This window comes from Heterocephalus glaber, unplaced genomic scaffold (assembly GCF_053883595.1).
Source record: "Heterocephalus glaber isolate CG9 unplaced genomic scaffold, H.glaber_assembly_v1.0 deba00000347, whole genome shotgun sequence".
Lineage (NCBI taxonomy): Eukaryota > Metazoa > Chordata > Mammalia > Rodentia > Bathyergidae > Heterocephalus > Heterocephalus glaber.
The window spans coordinates 21,576,346-21,593,842 of record NW_028258143.1 but is presented as its reverse complement, the minus strand read 5'-3'; the positions used below and the strand labels follow the sequence as shown (position 1 = coordinate 21,593,842).

Sequence of the window (17,497 nt, the reverse complement as noted above, 5' to 3'; positions counted from 1 at the left end):
GGGGAGCAGGGGAGACGTGGAAGAACTTTGAGGGCTGGGCCTCCCCCACCACCACCACCATCGTGCTTGATGAGTGCCCTGATGCCCACCAAGTCCACGGAGAGCAGACACCTGGGTCCCAACTGAGGCCTCCATTTTCCTCAAGAGGGATAGGAACAGGGGCTGTGGGGTGCACAAGACCACCCACTCTCCAGAAGTCCTTCCTTACAGAGACCCTAGTAACCAAGGGTTCCTCTGCTGGCCTCATCTACCTTAGAGCCCAGGACTTTCCTGTCATACCTTCTTCAAGGAACCTAAAAGTCAGGAAGGACAAGCAATCCTGACTCTGCTGAACAAGAGACAGAGAAGAGAGAGGAATCCTCTGGGGTCTGGCCAACTGGTGAGAGAGAAAGGGGTTCTGCAAATCACAGACCTGCTACAGCTCTGCTAGCCCTTGGTGACCAGTCCCCCCGATTCACAGACCAGAACTAGGCCCAGAGAGAAAAGGGTGGATTTGCTTTCTTTCCTCAGCTGCAGGGTGGCAGGGCCTAGACTAGAACCTAATGCTACTGACCTCTGCTTCAGCCTTTTACCCAACATTTTTCTGCAAGAATCAGATCCAGGCACGGCCAAAAACATCAAAATGAGGCTAAGAGACTTGAAGTTGGGAACCTTGAATGTAAGTCCCCACTCTTGGGCTAACCTCCTGGGGCGACTTGGAGCAGAAGAACCCCTCTCCAGGTCAGTTTCCTCACCTGCTCCATCAGGATGTTGCTTCGGGTCCCGTGGGGTCTATTACCCTCGCAGCATCTGCCCTCCACTTCCAGGAGAAAGAGGCAGGCACCAGGTCACCGCTGCCACCCAGGCACTGGGCACAGCCATTTGCAGGCAGCCTGACAACTGTGCTTCCCCGGCCAGGAGGGGTTCTGCACCGAGAGTCACGCCGGCCACGCTCTGACTACACACCCGGCCTCTCCCCGTGCGCTGACGAGCCCGCCTCACGCGCGCGGCCCACACAGGTCTAGCACATGTGTATGCGCGTCCCCAGGCAGTCACACGGTTAACCGCACTCAAACGCACACACACCCACCCCCGCTCACAGACTCCCACACGCGCCGGCCACCCGCCTCCGCTCGTGCACACGCGAGCTCTAGCACTGGAGCACACACCGTTCCCAGGCACACGGCGCCCCACCGGGACAGGTGCCCACGGAGCCGGGGAGGGCGGCGCCTGGGCGGCGAGACCCGCCCACCGAGGCCAGCCCCGCCCGCCCGCCCCGGGAGGATGTGAGCTCAGCCGTCTCCAGGTTCCGGCAGTCGCCAGGAAGCGCCTGCCAGAGGTCGCGGCCCGCTCTCAGCCACAGGGCTGGTCGGGGAGTCGGTGGCGCACCAGGCCCTTGCCGGCGCAGCACGAAGCAGATGCTCCCGAATGTGCACGGGATGAGGGCGGGCGGCGCGGGGCCCCACCGAGGCGGCTGTGGGGCCGAGGTAGCGCTCCCCTCGTAGACGGCGCGCAGCTCCGGGCCCGCGCACGCCTGGCCCAGCTTGATTCCTGCTGGCCACGTGACCGCGCGCGCACGTGTTCCGGCCTCTCGGCGCCGCGGCTCCTAGCGGCTAGTGGGCAACGCGGAGCGGCGTGAGCAGCGGCCTCCGGCAGGCGGGCGGCGGCCTCCGACATGAACCCCAGGGGCCTGTTCCAGGACTTCAACCCGAGTAAGTTCCTCATCTACGCCTGCCTTCTGGTCTTCTCGGTGTTGCTGCCTCTCCGCCTGGACAGCGTCATCCAGTGGAGCTACTGGGCTGTCTTCGCCCCCATATGGCTGTGGAAGCTCTTGGTCATCGCGGGTGCCTCGGTGGGTGCGGGCGTTTGGGCTCGAAACCCTCGCTACCGCACCGAAGGGGAGGCCAGCGTGGAGTTCAAAGCCATGCTGATCGCCGTGGGTATCCACCTGCTGCTACTCATGTTCGAAGTCCTGGTCTGTGACCGGGTGGAGAGGGGCACCCACTTCTGGCTGCTGGTCTTCATGCCACTCTTCTTCGTTTCCCCGGTGTCTGTGGCCGCTTGCGTCTGGGGCTTTCGACATGACAGGTCGCTGGAGCTGGAGATCCTGTGCTCCGTCAACATCCTGCAGTTCATCTTCATCGCCCTGAGGCTGGACAGGATTATCCACTGGCCGTGGCTCGTGGTGTTCGTGCCACTGTGGATCCTCATGTCCTTCCTTTGCCTGGTTGTCCTCTATTACATTGTCTGGTCCCTCCTGTTTCTGAGGTCCCTGGATGTGGTTGCAGAACAGCGAAGAACACACGTGACCATGGCCATCAGCTGGATAACGATTGTGGTGCCCCTGCTCACTTTTGAGGTTCTACTGGTTCACAGATTGGATGGCCACAATACATTCTCTTATATCTCCATATTTGTTCCCCTTTGGCTGTCATTAGTAACTTTGATGGCCACAACATTTAGACGAAAAGGAGGTAATCATTGGTGGTTTGGCATTCGCAGAGATTTCTGTCAATTTCTGCTTGAAATTTTCCCATTTTTAAGAGAATATGGGAACATTTCCTATGATCTCCATCATGAAGACAGTGAAGATGCTGAAGAAACATCCAGTCCAGAGGCTCCAAAAATTCCCCCAATGTTTGGAAAGAAGGCCAGGGTAGTTATAATGCAGAGCCCTGGGAAATATGTTCCCCCACCTCCCAAGTTAAATATTGATATGCCAGACTAAACTGCCTTCCCTCAGCCCTTCAGTGAGGTGGAAACCACATATGCACACCAACTCCACCTTGCTTTTGCCACTTTATCCATCCCAGACCTGGAACCGCAAACAGGCTCCTAACACCGTTTCACACCTTGAGATCAATACCAATTAGTGACTTGTTGTGCGCTGTAGATAGCAGAGGTTATTTTAGTCTGGTTTTGTGTGTGTGTGTGTGTGTCTGTGATGTGTATATGTATGAGAGAACTTGCTTTCCAAATTGGTGTTTAAGAGCTAGTCAGGGCAGTAAGTGGAATTGTAGTAGGTCTTCAAAAGGAGTAACTACAGAGCTGTTTGGTTTGTTTTTTTTTTAAAGGTCTACTATACCTATTAAAAGTATTGTTTAAAAAAGTATTTTTATACCCTGCTAGTCTAAAATTGTTTGAGATTTTTCCTGTTGTGACATATTAGCAAATGTACAGACTCTCTTTCCCACCACTGGTTTAGAAGCCTCATAGTTATTTTTAGTGTTCCTGCTGTTAAAATAGTTTTGCTTTGGGCATTGCTTTAGGCATAACTGTCTTTAATAGTCTAACAGATGATTTTTTCTAATGGAGTGAATCTGTGCATATATAATATTTATATGAATATTTTAGTGTAATATGTTGAATTCCAGTTCTTTGCAGTACAATGTATTATGTTAAAGGTTTTTTTATGTCTCTATGTGAAGATACATGTTTATTGCAGTTGTCCTCAGAGTGCATAAAATGTTAATATGTACCTCTTGTGGGGTCTAATCTATGTACTAGGCAGAGATTAGGCATTGGAAATCCCATGGATCTGAATATTCAGATGTTAGGTGACAGAGGTCTTCACAGTTCTATGGCCTGTCTCAGTACATGTTAGTAGAGAGAGGAGCCACAACCCTTTAGGGGCAAGTGACACACTCCAGCGTGGAACCAGGTGGTAACATCTCTTGAGGAACAACTAAAGTAAGCAACAAGTGGTTTGTACATTTCTAAGGATCTTAGAATATTAGTTTGTCATAAAGTAAAGCATTACTTGTCACTAGAAAGCTGAACAGAGTGACCTTAACCAAATGTAGCCAACAAGGTATCTTATTTTAAGGTCCAAACTTTTGGGTCTGTCAGCAACAGGGAAGCAATAGATTGGGTTACTTTTTCAAGTAAGTATGATGTGTCTTCAGGTGCTGGTGGGATGGATATCAGGGAACCAGAAGGCCAAAAGCCAGATTCTACAAGAGTAATGTTCTGACTGGAACAAATAAATACATTTAGAAGGAGGTTAAAGTATAAAGGAGTACTGATGTTTCTGGGAGAAGACTGTTGGGAATCCACTTGTATTGACAACTTATTAAAAATTACCTAAAGAAGGGCCAGGGATGTAGCTTAGTGGCACCGTGCCTGCCTGGCAAGTGCAGGGCTCTGAGTTTGTTCCCTGGTACTGGAAAAAAAAAAAATTTACCTAAAGTGTGTTCCATGCAGTAAATACATGACTACATCCTTTGCCCTGGCCACGAGACAGATCTGTTCCATTTAATAGACCCAAATTCACTATTTTTGCCCCATTTAAAATATGCTAAAGTCAAGCACAGGGACCCGAGTTCAATCCCCGGTACCAAAAAAAAAAAAAAAATGCTAAAGTAACATACTTGGTATATGTGCTGGTAACAAATACTAGCAACAACAAAAGCCAACCCGGGGAACTGAGTTCCTGCAGGCCTGAGGATGTCACAGCTTGTAGTAGTTGGTTGGGGCTGAGCTGAGTCTTCCCCGACCCCATACACATACACTGGGTTTGCACAAGGCGCAGAATGTAGGAAGCAGCCCTGAGCAGCAGTGGATGTGCAATTTCATAAACAAGATTCACTCATTCATTGACTTTCTCTGTACATTTATTGAGGACCTGCTCTGAGCCAGGCATGGTGCTAGGGAGTGTGGGTACAGTGGGGGGCAGCTTAGACCTGCCTGTGGTGTGCACAGTGGGAAGTGAGCACACCTCTGTACAGTGAGGAGGTGCTCACAGCAGCCTGTCTGTGGAGAGAACAAGCTGAGAGATGCCTACGGGAAATGCATGGATGGGTGCAGCTGGCCTTCACCCGGAACTTCAGGCCAGCTTTGTTCTCAGGAGTCTAGTGCCCCACCTTCTCCTCTACTCACAAAGTATCTGAAAGCACTGAGAGGATGTAGGGGTGGAGAAATATCTGCTGGAGGAAGTGCAAAGCCAGTTTCGGGGCTACAGGGGCATCACGAGCCCCTCCTGGCTGCAGTGTTAGGGTAGGGGCACACCCCAGCCTGTTTTACCTCTCCTTGATGTTTGGCGTCAGAGAGCAGAGGTCAAAAGTGTGCTAATAATCCTCCTACTCACATAGGCTGCCCCTGTCGGCCCTGTGGCTTGCTTGGAGACTTAGGTAAGAACAGCATGAGTGACAGTTGTGGAACAGTTGTTTGATCTGTGAAGTTGATACAACCCCAGCTGTGCCTGAGGGTTTAGTAATTACCACTCAACAGTGACTCCACAGGGTTTAACATTCATCAATTCTGTCACTAGTTTTTCCTGCAGAATGATGTAACCATCAGCGTTTGCTGCTAAACCTCAAAAAACTCACTGGCCTGCAAGTACCAATTCTCATTGTCTACAGGTTGACTGTAGAGGTCACACCTCAGGCTGGGTCTGATTCAGGTAGGCTCCACGGCACGACTATTCTGGGTGCCTGGCACGACTATTCTGGGTGCCTGGCGAAGGAGCACCATTCCCTGGGCTGTTTCTGTCTGTAATGGCAGAACCACAAGGAGGCCAAGCCAAAGCCTGCAAGCCGAGTCCCTGCCCACATGTAACAGATGTCTGGTCTACTCACATTCAAGCCAGAGCCCATGACCTCTAAGTGAAGCAGTATGTGCCTTAGAAACAATAACACAATCTGCACAAGGTGCTGTTGGGCCACGAATTTAAAGTGTTACAAGGTCATTGTAAAGGAAGCCGAAAGTGTGGCCGACCATAGGTGATTTTCTTCCCTATTTTACAAACGTTCTGGTTTTTATAAGTTGTTGCCACTAGAAGGTATCTGTTGGGGGAGTCTGAAGTGACATGGGAAGCCCCTGAGTTTAGAGCCCTCAGTAAATAGTGGTGCAGCCCAGCAGCTCCCTGCAGGACAGTGTTAGGAACGCACTGTAGCCCCTGCTTTGCTCAAGGTTGTGCCAGATAACTGGTAGGTGAAGACTGAGGCCTGGAGACCAGCCAGGTAGGAACACACACAAGGAAGCAGCAGAATGGAAACAGGCCTGAGGGGCCCAGCCCTCCACAGGCTCGGAAAGGAGCTGAGCAGCCACAGGTACCTCACTGGTGAGCCAGGAGGCTGGGGCAAGCTCAGCAGCTACCCAGAGATCCTGGGGAATTGTGCTGCTGGAAGGAACATTTGGTGAGGAGTATAGCTGGTGCCACTGCCACTGGTCCTATGACACTGCCACCAAAAGGGACCACCAATGTCTCCCCTACTGCCACAAGTAATTCCTCAACCATCTGCTATTAGCTCAGGATTAAAGTCCAGGAAGAGGATGTGATCCATCGGCTGAGCCTTGGGTATATATGCATCTTTGCAGCCTCCAGAACCTGAGAAGAGGCCATCTGGCTCTGTTACCTCCAGTGGAGGCAGGAGTCTGCCACAACTCACTCTGTAGAGGATTTGCCCCAAAAGGAAGGTGTTCAGAAGCTGTGGGTAATCAAAGATAGCAAGAAAAGTCCCCTGCAGCCCACACCTCAGCTAAATGGCGGGTGTCCTTCCCAAGCTTACACTTCAAAAATAAGGCTTCTATCTAATACGCTGTAGCTGTCTCACAGCAAAACAGGGGCTTTTTCTTGCCTAAGGGCAAGAGAGGCAACCTCGGCTGCCTCATCAGTTGTGTTTGGGGTGTCTTCTCCTTTAGCTTTGTCACAGTTCTGTGTGTGGAATAAAGGCAGTTGCCACAACATGCCTTCTAAAGCATAGCCCAAGAACCTGGGGTCTATCAGGTTCTTCCTTGCCCAGATACACACCTAGGGGAGGCTAATGTTCTTCAATCAAGATGCCAGACTGCAAGAGTAAATGCAGAAGCAGACATGAGAACACAGCTGCCTGCTGTGAAGCTAGACCCTCTTTGCTTTGCAAAATGCAACAACAGTGCCTCCCTTCTCATTAATTTTGGCTTTGGAAAATACATTGGTCATCTCTTCTCTTCCTCCTCCTCCTTCCTCTTCTTCCATCTTTTTCTTCTTCCTCCTCCTCCTCCCCCTGTCTCCTCCCTCCCCCCTTCCCTTCTTCACCTTCTCCATTCTCTCCTTCCCTCCCCCCTCCCTCTCCCTCTCTCTTCATTGCTGGGGACTGTATCCAGGTCCTTCATTTTGAACTACATCCCCAGCCCTATTCATTTATGTATTTCTTCATTTGCCCATTCATTCATTCATTGACAGGTATTGCTAAGTTGTCCTGGGTGGTCTTGAACTTTTCAGTCCTTCTTCCTTGGTTTCCTAAGTAGCTGGGATTATAGGTGTGTACCACCACCCCTGGTGGTTCTCATTTTGTAAAAAGTTAATATATAATGATTTATTGTTTTAAAGTAAATAATTTAAAAAGTTATCAGCTTTAATTTCTGCCATGGTAAACATTGGTATAACTCGTAAAAGCTCTTTGGGGTCCTTGATCAGATTCTAAGAGTGTGAGGGGTCAAGATTTGAGGACTGTTGCCCTAAATTATAGTGGCTGGAAGAAAATAGAAATTGGGTGAAATTTAGTATGACACACCAGGGAAGGGAACATATAGGCCACCGTCCTTATTTCCGAAACAGACCACAGGATGGTGTCTCTCTGGTGGTCTCCATTTTCTGTCTTCTACCAGCACCTGGTTGGCTGGGCTGCCGTTGTTCCTGGCACCCTGAGCACTTCACTGGTCTTGGTGGCAGCTTTCACTTGATGTCACCAGGATCCCTGCAGAGAAGTGGAACAGCCTAGAGGTTCCGTGGATGCTGGTCTAAGCCTGGCCCTCCATTTTGTGGAAGCTACACTATTTCTCATTGATACTCCATAAGAAGGAGATATCATTTTGGCTGGAGTAGTTGACCCTGACTACCCAGGGGAAATGGGGAGGACAGTCACTCCTGAAGCCCACAGGCCACTTCTCCCTATTTCCAGGATGTCCTGTTTGCTAAGCAACTCCGACAAGGGCAGGAGAGAAGTAGGTTTTCAAAACTTTTGCCACCCCAGTAGCTCAAAGCTCACTTGCTCCCCTACGAGCCCCTCTGCTTATGCTCTTCCCTGTGTATCACTCCCTACCTCATCCCTGGCTCTGGAGCCCATGTTTCCTGTGTTGTGCCCATGGCTGGGCCCTCAAAGCGCAGGCCAAAAACTCATCCAGGAGCATCAACTACACTGGTTAGTACCTGGACCACAGATTCCATCACATCTCTCATCCCCTGGAGACTACCTTGGGTTCCCTCAGCCCAATCACAGAAGCCCATCCTCTTTCCTCTCTCTGGCCTCTGAAAAATATTTCTGGCCATTCACGGAGGAAGTTCCACCCTTGCCTAGCTACTACTAGCTTGAAAGAACACCTGAGTCTGGGGACCAGGCTGGACTCTGCTCTGGCCCCAGGGTACTTGCTGTGACCCACAGGGCCTCAGAAAATTTCAGCCATATTCTCAAGAGCTGGAGGACCAGTCAGTGCTGAGGCCACCTAGACCCAAATCTGGCCCTTAGTAGGCCAGAATGGGCCAGGGTATCTAGTCTGGGAATGGTCCCTCACAGCCACCATCATTCTAAGATGTCAGGCAGAAGTCATGCATGGAGAGGAGGGTCTTATCTAGGATGTCTCTGTGGCCATTTGAGGACCTTGGCACATGAGAAGGGACATGTCAGAGCAAGCCATTGGGGCTGCCCATTGCTTCCCAATGGGGGCCTGAAGGAGGAAGAGGCCCAGAGAGTAAGGAGATGACAAGCTGGCCTCATGGGGATGAAGCCCAGCCTAAGAAGCCCCACCCCACTGGGTCAACCAACAGACAGCTGTGTGCCCGAACAGTGTGTGTGTGTGGTGCTGAAGATGGAACCTGAGGCCCAGTGCATGTTAGGCAAGCATTCTACTGAGCTACCCCAGCCTCTCTGTCTTTTTATCTGGGAGGGAGACTCTGCTCAGAATCCCCAAGACTTTCTCCAGTCCTCTTGGCTTAGATGAGGCACAGACTTAACAGCATATTCTGGAGGCTAGAAGTCTGAAATGAAGGTGTCAGTGCCATGCTTCCTTGGAAGGCTCTGAGGGATCCTTCTGTGCTTCTTTCCTAGCTTTTCACAGCTGCTGGCAACCTTTGGTGTTTTGTAGCTTGTGGCTGCTTCATTCTAAGCTCTGCCTCCATTGCCAGGTGACCTTTTCCCCATGTGACTACATCTGTACAAATTCCCCTCTCCTTCCTCCACCCTAATCCCTGTGTGAGTTAGGGCCAGGGCCACCCTGCTCACTACAGTGACCAAGGTCCTGCTACTACCAAAACTCCCTCAGGGCAGAGTCTGCTCCCAGAATGCTGAGGAGGACAGTAGTGCCCACCTGACAGAGGATTCCCAGTTGGCCTGGAAGCACCTTTGGTCCCTTTTCACAGAGTTGGTGGAGCGTCACAAAGGTTGGGACACAGCAGAGCAGAAAGGTACCATCATACACAATTCCAGCAACACCCTTGTCAGCAAACTGGGAGCTTTGGTTGGTAGTTGGAGGAGAAACATTCTGAGTTCTTCCTCCTGCTCATTACCGTCACTCCTTTGCAATGCTGGCAGCTTTCAGAATCTGGCCGTGTCTGTAAGGACCAGCCAAAATTGCAGACCTCACCCTAGTCCGGCTCTCTTTTTGGGGTCCTAATGAAGGTCTTTAGCAGATAGCAAAATCTCCTTCCCCCTCCAAGTCCTAGCTACAGGAATGGGAAACTCACCCAGGCATCTCTTTTTCTTGGGGAAGGACAAGGATCTGTGGCTCACACGCAGAGCACTTAGCCTGCTGCATTACCACCATCTATTTCTAAGCCTTGTCTATCCACTTGGCAGGGCTGTGACCGCCTCAAGGGTTGGACCATAGCTGGCTGTCCCTGGCCTCTGATGGGCCTGGTATATTGTACACTTGGGCACAATGGATGACTGAATGAATCTCTGCAGGTCCTCAGCCAGTTCATAGATTGTCCAAGGGCATGAGAAAAGAGAAGGATGATCAGGGAGAGGAAGGGTAGTGAAAAGACCCAGAAGGCCCTGGCAGAGAAGGGCTTCTTTCATATTAGAGCAGCCACAAGTTGTCACTCTTACAGGTCTGGTGCCTCTGCTTCCCAGCTAGTGGTCCATTTCTTGTTCCAGTGGCACTATGAGGCCAGAGGTAGCAGCATGCTGTGACTTGTTTAGGTCTTGGTGCAGGAGTGTGGACATCTAGACCAACTCCAGCCCATTCCTATCCCCTGTGCAACCCCAGGGGGACCCAGGGCACCTCTTCTGGCTAAGAGGTACCTGCTGTGTGTTTCACGTGGCTATGTTGGGCCCAGGTCAAAGGCACAGGCAGAGCATGGGAAAGTGTTGGCTGGGACCTCAAAGGGGAAGTTCTGCAGGTCCTCCAGCTCCCCTGCTGCTGAAGCCTGGGACGAGAGGCTGGACTGACTTCCCATCATGCCACTTGTCATTCACGGAAGTGCTCCTCAGGGCCACTGGCTGACCCAGCCTTCCTGCTCCTTCTGGCTCTCAGGTGGAGGCCCAAGCAGTAGCACTGGAGGGAGGGGAGGCTTCCTTAAACTGGAGAAACAGGAGTGCTTGAAGCTTCTGAGGCCTGTCCAGGTGCTCAGCTTTCTATACTGATCTGTGCTGTGCCAGCCAACAAGTTTCCACTTTTTTGTTTTTGTTTATTTAATGTCTCAGTGATGACACAAGAGCTCCGGGCTTCCTTCTCTGTCATTTGGCTGACAGAAACACTCCTGTGTTTCTGATACTGTGTCATTGAGACCGTCTTCCATTAATATTGATTCCAAGGGGGCTGGGGATTTAGTGGTTTCGCTGCCTGCTGCGCAAGCGCAAGAACCCGAGTTTGATCCCCGGTGCCAAAACAAACAAACAAAATATTGATTCCAGGCATCCAAACTAGGTTTCAATCTGGCTGAGTTTAGGGAAAAAAATTGTCTTTCCTCTAGAAGGGTATGACCCCTGCTGAAAGTTTTTTTGTTTTGTTTTTTTGTTCTCCCTTGAATAAAATACCTCTGCTCATTAAAAAAAACCAACCGTGTTAGAAATCTCCCCGACCTGCACAGCACTCTCAGGGGATCTGGAGCTGGTCCAAGGATCCAGCAGTACTGCCATGGCTGAGACACATCAAGTCACCAGGATTCTATTGTCCCACAAAAGACTGCAGGGAATACTGGGGAACATTCCACTCAAAACTCAGTGGAGGCAGAGAGGGGGGATGTGAATAATGTGTCACCCATGGACACATTGTGTCACCCATGGACCCTGATTCTGTATTTCACATTACCCTCAAATCCAAGCAACACGAATGGGGTTGCTGGAGGCTGGGGTGATGTAGGCTCTACGCCCTCTAGTCAGGTGTCCCGAGGCCTAACAATTTTCTCATGTTTATTGAGTCTATTAATAGACCCTGTACTGTTGTTTTATTTATTAATCTTTATATTGATGCCATTCTGTCTTGCTTACTGTAGCCTCATAATAAGTTTAAAGTACGCAGTACAAATCCTCCAACTTCTTTTTCTAAGTTGTTTTGCCCGTTCTAGGCCCTTTCTTTTTGGTAAGATTTTAGAATCAGATTGTCAATTTCTCCAATATTTTTCTGCTTGAGATTTTGTTGAAAACAGATCAGTTTGGAAAGAATTGACATCTTCATAATATTGAGTCTTATGGACAATAAATAATTCTTCCTTTAAGTCTTCATTAATTTCTCTCACCTATGATTTATAGTTTTCAGTATCCCTGTTTGTGTTAGCTGTCTGCTGCTGGGGCAAAATACCTGATACACATAATTCAAAGATAGAAAGGTTTACATTGGCTCATAGTGTCAAAGGTTTCAGTCTATGGCTGGCTGACTCCAAGGCTGAAACATCATAGTGGGGGAAAGCTGCTCATTTCATGGCAGCCTGGAAGCAGAGAAAGTGTAAGAGCCAGAGAGGATCTTCAGAGGCACAGCCACCAGTGATCTACTTCCTCCAACTGGGCCTCACCTCCTAATAACTCATTCAGCTATGGACTCATTACTGGCTATCCCATCAGTGAGGTTAGTGCCCCATAATCCTGTCACCTCTCTTGGTTTCTCTTAATCCAGTCAAGTTGACAATCAAGATTAAACATCACAATGTTTTATATATCTTCCCTCAGATTTATCAGGACCTATTTCATCTTTTTTGATGCAATTGTAAATAGTCCTGTTTGAGTTTCCATTTTCTATTAGTATACAGAAATACAATTGACTTTTATATTGATCTTAAATGTTGAAATCTTGTTACATCCATGAATTAGCATTTTTTTGTAGATTGCAAGATTCCATAGGACTTTCTACTTTGGATCATACTGTCTATGAATAAATATAGTTTTAGATTGTTGTTTCCCTATGAATGCCTCCAGTACAGTGTTGAGTAGAAGTGGCAAGAGCAGATGCTCCAGATCATATGGGGAAAGTGCTCAGTTTCTCATTGGTAAGCATGATATTGACTATAGGTAGTCCAAAAATATCATGTGTCAAGTTAAGGAAGTTTCCTTCTATTCCTATTTAACTGAAAAACTGTCTCATAAATTGATGCTGGATTTTGTCTAAGCCTTTTCTTGCTGCTACTGACATGGTCATATAATTTTTCTTCTTTAGTTGATGGGCAATAGTGAATTACCTAGACTGATTTTCAAATGTTGACTAAGACATGGATTCCACAATGAAGCTTACTCAGTCATTGTACAATATTCTTTTTAATGTACTGTCAGATCCAATTTGCGAAAATTTTGTTAAGAATTTCTTATATCTATGTTTGCAAAAGTCATTGCTTTGTAGTTTTCGTTTCATGTATAGTCTTCATCCAGTTTTGGTGTTAGGAAAATACTGGCCTCATAGAAGGAGTTGGGGGGAGTATTCTCTTCTCTATATTTTGGAAGAGTTGTGTAGAAGTGGCCTTTATGTCTTCCTTAAATGTTAATTAAAATTCTTCACAAAGACCATCTGAATCTTGAGTTTTCTTTTTGAGAAGATTTTAAATTATAAATTCAATTTCATTACATGGGAGATTCATAGACATGGGACTACTGGGGTTATCTTTTTCTTTTTTCTTTTTTTCTAGAATGAGCTTTGCTAGTTTGTGTCTTTCAAAAAATCTGTCACGTATTCTGAGTTGTCAAATTTATTGACATAAAGTTATTCACCATATATATATATTTTGGTACCAGGGATTGAACTCAGGTCCTTGCACTTGCACAGCAGGCGACGAAACCACTGAGCTAAATCCCTGGCCCTTTTTTTCAGTTTTTGAGGCACAGTCTCCTTTTGTAGTTCAGGCTGGCTCTGAACTATGTACCCCAGGCTGGCCTCAAACTCACAGCAATCTTCCTGCTTCAGCCTCCTGAGTTATCTTGTGATTCTTATAAGTTCTGTTGCTCCTGCAGTGACAGCACCTTATTCCTGATATTAGTAACTTATTGCTTCTCCCATTTTTTTTCTGGTCAAATTCATGAGAGTATCAATTTTATTGGTCATCTCAAAGAACCATCTTTTAATTATATTTATTTCCTTTCTAACTTTTCTGGGGTTTTTTTCAATTATTTCTGTTTACTTAGATTCAACAACTTTCTCCTTTTTCTGTTTTTGTAAAGTGTAAGCTAAGACCATTGACTTGAAATCTTTTCCAATATACTTAGCACTATATTTTTTTCTGGAAGGGAGAGGGAAAATGGCAGAGTGGTAAGCAACAACAACTCATCCTGTCTGAATCCAGACAATAAAAAACAACAACTTGGGGAAGGAAAAAAAAGAGAGAGAGAGACAAGTAGATCCCTAGGAACCAGGAAGGATCTGACAGGAAAATTAAAACTGTCAGAGAAAGTGAAGAGATAAGCAGAGAAGGGAAGAGGCAATTTGCACTTTCTCCCTGGCTCCTGTCTGTGACTTGTGGAAAAGAAAGATTGACTCTACAGAGACATAGTGAAAGAAAGCGGGAAACCGCAGAGGGCTTTACAAAGAAATGCGGAGGCAGAGCAGAGCAGCAGATGCTGTGAGCTGCAGAGAGAGTATGGAATTCTGCTCCCACATAAGTCCTTCAATAGGCAACAGCTGGTGAGTGACTCCAGTCCAAACCCCTACCATATCCTTGGAGAGAGCACTTGGTCAGATGCCATTACTTGGAAAGGTTGTTTGAAACTGGGATGACTTCACTTCAGGGCTCCCAGTGTTACATTCCTACAGTGACTGGGTGAAAGACAATCATGGGAGATAGCAGTGGTCAGGGAGCCACAGTCAGGCTGGAAAGAAACCTCCTGAGGGGTTTGAGATAAAGGATACAGGCCTTGACCCCATGGCCAGAGGTCAGGCTCAGCCTGAGTTGCTCTGGATTTGAAAGTCACAACATTGGCAACCTTATCCTAATCCTGCTGCCCACTGGTGCCTCCATCCAGTAGAGGTCTGGGGTCTGATTGCCTTCTTTATTTACCAGAATGAGCAGGGATTCATCTTAATGTGGACACTGCCCCAGAATTGTAGATCCTAGAAGAAAACCACACATTTGAAATCACAGAAACATTTTTTCCTTTCTTTCTTTTTTCGGTGAGTGGTTGGATCTTGGAGTTCAACTAAACAAGTAAAGTCAGCCATGCTGAAAGTACATCACTAAAAAGTGACTGACTAAAGAAATCTCTATACTAGCAACAAGTTTTTATAGGTGCTCACAAACCTCAACATAACACAAAACAAACAAACAAACCAGACACGAGAAGACAAGGCAACAAAATGACTCCCCAAACTCCCAACTTCCCTGAAGCCAATCTGGGTGGTTTCAAGGGAGAAAATAAGATAAGCTACACACCAAATTACTCAAAAGGATGAATTCAAAAAGAGGTTAGAAAACAGATCAAAGAATTATGTAACAGAATCACAGAAGATTTAACTACACAGATAATGAAAGTAACAAAATGACCTAGGAGGATTCAGAAGACACTAATAAAAAGCTAGATGAGAGGCAGGTCTGCGGACGTGGTCCCGAGGTTGCCAGTCATGTGGAAAACACCGAATGAGCCCCCTGCAGACAGGCAGGTCTCTGGATGCAGTCCCAAGGTCACCAGTGGCATGGAAAACACCAAATCAACCCATGCCCTGGCAGCAATCCACTGGATATGCGCCCCCCCCCCCCGCCCCGCTCCTTTGGCTTCTTCTCTGTACAGCCACCTGGTTCCACACTAAAAAGACAAAGAGGACACCGGACCACCAGACCACTGTACTGGAGCTAATCAAGTTCTCAGCATTTAAAGAATTCCTACCCAGAGGTAGGGGCTTCTGAGCCACCGTCCCACTGGTCCTGGTCCAGAGGAAGGGGCTGCCCAGCCACCATCCCTCCTGCCACTCCCAGCCCAGGGGAAAGGGCTTTTGGGCTGCCATCCATCCTGCTGCTCCCAGTCCAGAGGTGGGGGCTTCTGAGCCGCCGTCCCACTGCTCCTGGTGCAGAGGAAAGGGCTTCTGGGCCGCCAAACATCCCGCCACTCACGGCCCAGAGGAAGGGGCTTTTGGGCCAACATCCCTACCACTGCCGCTCCTGGCCCCTGGCCCACCTCTCCCAGCTCAGAGGAGGTGATCCTCGTGGGCACCAACAGCACCCCCCTGCCCCCCCCCCCCCCAGTCAAAATGAAAAAACACGTAAATAAGTCTCAAAACCAGACTTCCAGATCACCTACAGCAACCCCAAAGGGAAATGAGATGGAACACTCTGATACTCAACCACCTGGACCCACTGAACTAGAAACAAAAGGGGATCTGGAAAAAATGAAATCAGAAATAATTTCTCAGATAACAGGAAAAACTGTGCTCCTAGTGCAAGACATGATTAATAAATCTAGAGACCAGCTGAGGAACATGATGGAATCCCAACATAAGAAACAAATGGAATCCATAAAACAGATGCAAATAGATTTCCAGGACATGAAAAACTCCATTGAAAGTCTACACAGCAGAATGAGCCAATGTGAGGACAGAATTTCAGATATAGAAGATAAGATTGCAATTAGTGACCAGGAAAAGAAAAATTGCTTCAAAATTATAAGGGAACATGAGAAATCAATCCAGCAGCTGCTAGATGATGCAAGAAGAATAACATAAGACTGATTGGACTCAATGAAGAAATAGGAGAGAGTGGAGATGACATAAAAAAAACTCTTTGCAGAAGTAATGGCAGAAAACTTCCCAAGCAGAGGAAAAGAGCTTGACATACAGATAAGTGAGGCATATAGGACTCCAAATAGCCTTGATCAAAAAAAATCTACACATAGGCATTTAATTGTTAAGATTCCAGAAACTCAACAGAAGAATAAAGTTCTACAAGCAGTTAGAGAAAAGAAACAAATCACATACAAAGGAAAGCCCATCAGAATCACAGCAGACTTCTCAACACAAACCATCAAGGCAAGAAGAGCTTGGAGTGACATATTCCAAGCCCTAAAAGAAAACAGCCTCCAACCCAGATTGATGTACCCTGCAAAACTATCTTTCAAAATGGATGGAGAAATAAGACACTTTCATGACAAAGAGCACCTTAGGAACTTCGTGAATACCAAACCAGCACTCCAAAGAATTTTACACAATATCCTAGGAACAGACATTGAGGATCACAACCCCAGGAAGCAAAGCAGAATGAACCCATCTGGCATGACAAGAAATTAAATGTAAAGGGGGAGAACCCAACAAAAAGAAAAAGTCATGACAATGATAAGTCAATATGTTAATCAACGTTAATGGTCTCAATTCACCAATCAAAAGAAATAGACTGGCAGAATGGGTCAAGAAGCAAAATCCAACAATATGCTGCATACAAGAAACACATGTAATTCAAAAGGAAACTCATAGACTGAAAGTTAAAGGGTGGAAAACAATACTTCATGTGGCAGGAACCCAAAAAACAGCAGGAGTAGCTATCCTCTTGGCAGATCAAGTAGATTTCAAACCAACACTGATTAAGAGAGACAAAGAAGGACACTACATCCTTATAAAGGGAACAATCCAACAGGAAGAGATGACAATCATAATTATCAATGCACCAAACACTAGTGCGCCCAACTATATAAAACAAATACTAATGGACATGAAAAGTCATATATGCACTAATACAATTGTAGTGGGGGAAGTCAACACCCCACTGTCACAAATAGATCAATTAGACTAAAAATAAGGAATGAAATACTAGAACTCAATCAAACTCTTGAACAAATGAACTTAACAGATGTTTACAGAGTCTTCCACCCCACAAAATCAGAATATACATTCTTCTCAGTTGCACATGGGTCATTCTCCAAAATAGACCACATACTCACACATAGAACATGTTTAAGTAAGTGCAAAGGAATTGAAATTATCCCCTGTATATTATCAGACCACAGTGCGATGAAATTGGAGATCCATAGCAAAAGAAACTCGAAAAACTTCATAAACACATGGAAATTGAACAACACACTTCTGAATAACCAATGGGTCACAGAGGAAATTAAAGAAGAAATCAGACAGTTCCTTCAATTAAATGACAATGACAATACAACATATTGGAATCTATCGGACATAATGAAAGGAGTCTTATGAG

At 47.0% G+C, this 17,497-nt stretch overlaps 1 protein-coding gene across 1 annotated transcript; it reads left to right on the top strand.

The window, feature by feature from the left end:
- The first annotated feature begins 1,275 nt into the window (after positions 1-1,275).
- Positions 1,276-4,204, top strand: Tmem185b (transmembrane protein 185B). The gene has a single exon (XM_004836049.3). It carries the CDS (start codon positions 1,655-1,657, stop codon positions 2,705-2,707), a length of 1,053 nt encoding a protein of 350 aa, XP_004836106.1. The 5' UTR covers positions 1,276-1,654; the 3' UTR covers positions 2,708-4,204.
- Positions 4,205-17,497: the final 13,293 nt, after the last annotated feature.

Coding starts and splice junctions, on each gene's coding strand:
- Tmem185b (XM_004836049.3), top strand. CDS start 1,655: ATGAACCCCAGGGGCCTGTTCCAGGACTTCAACCCGAGTAAGTTCCTC.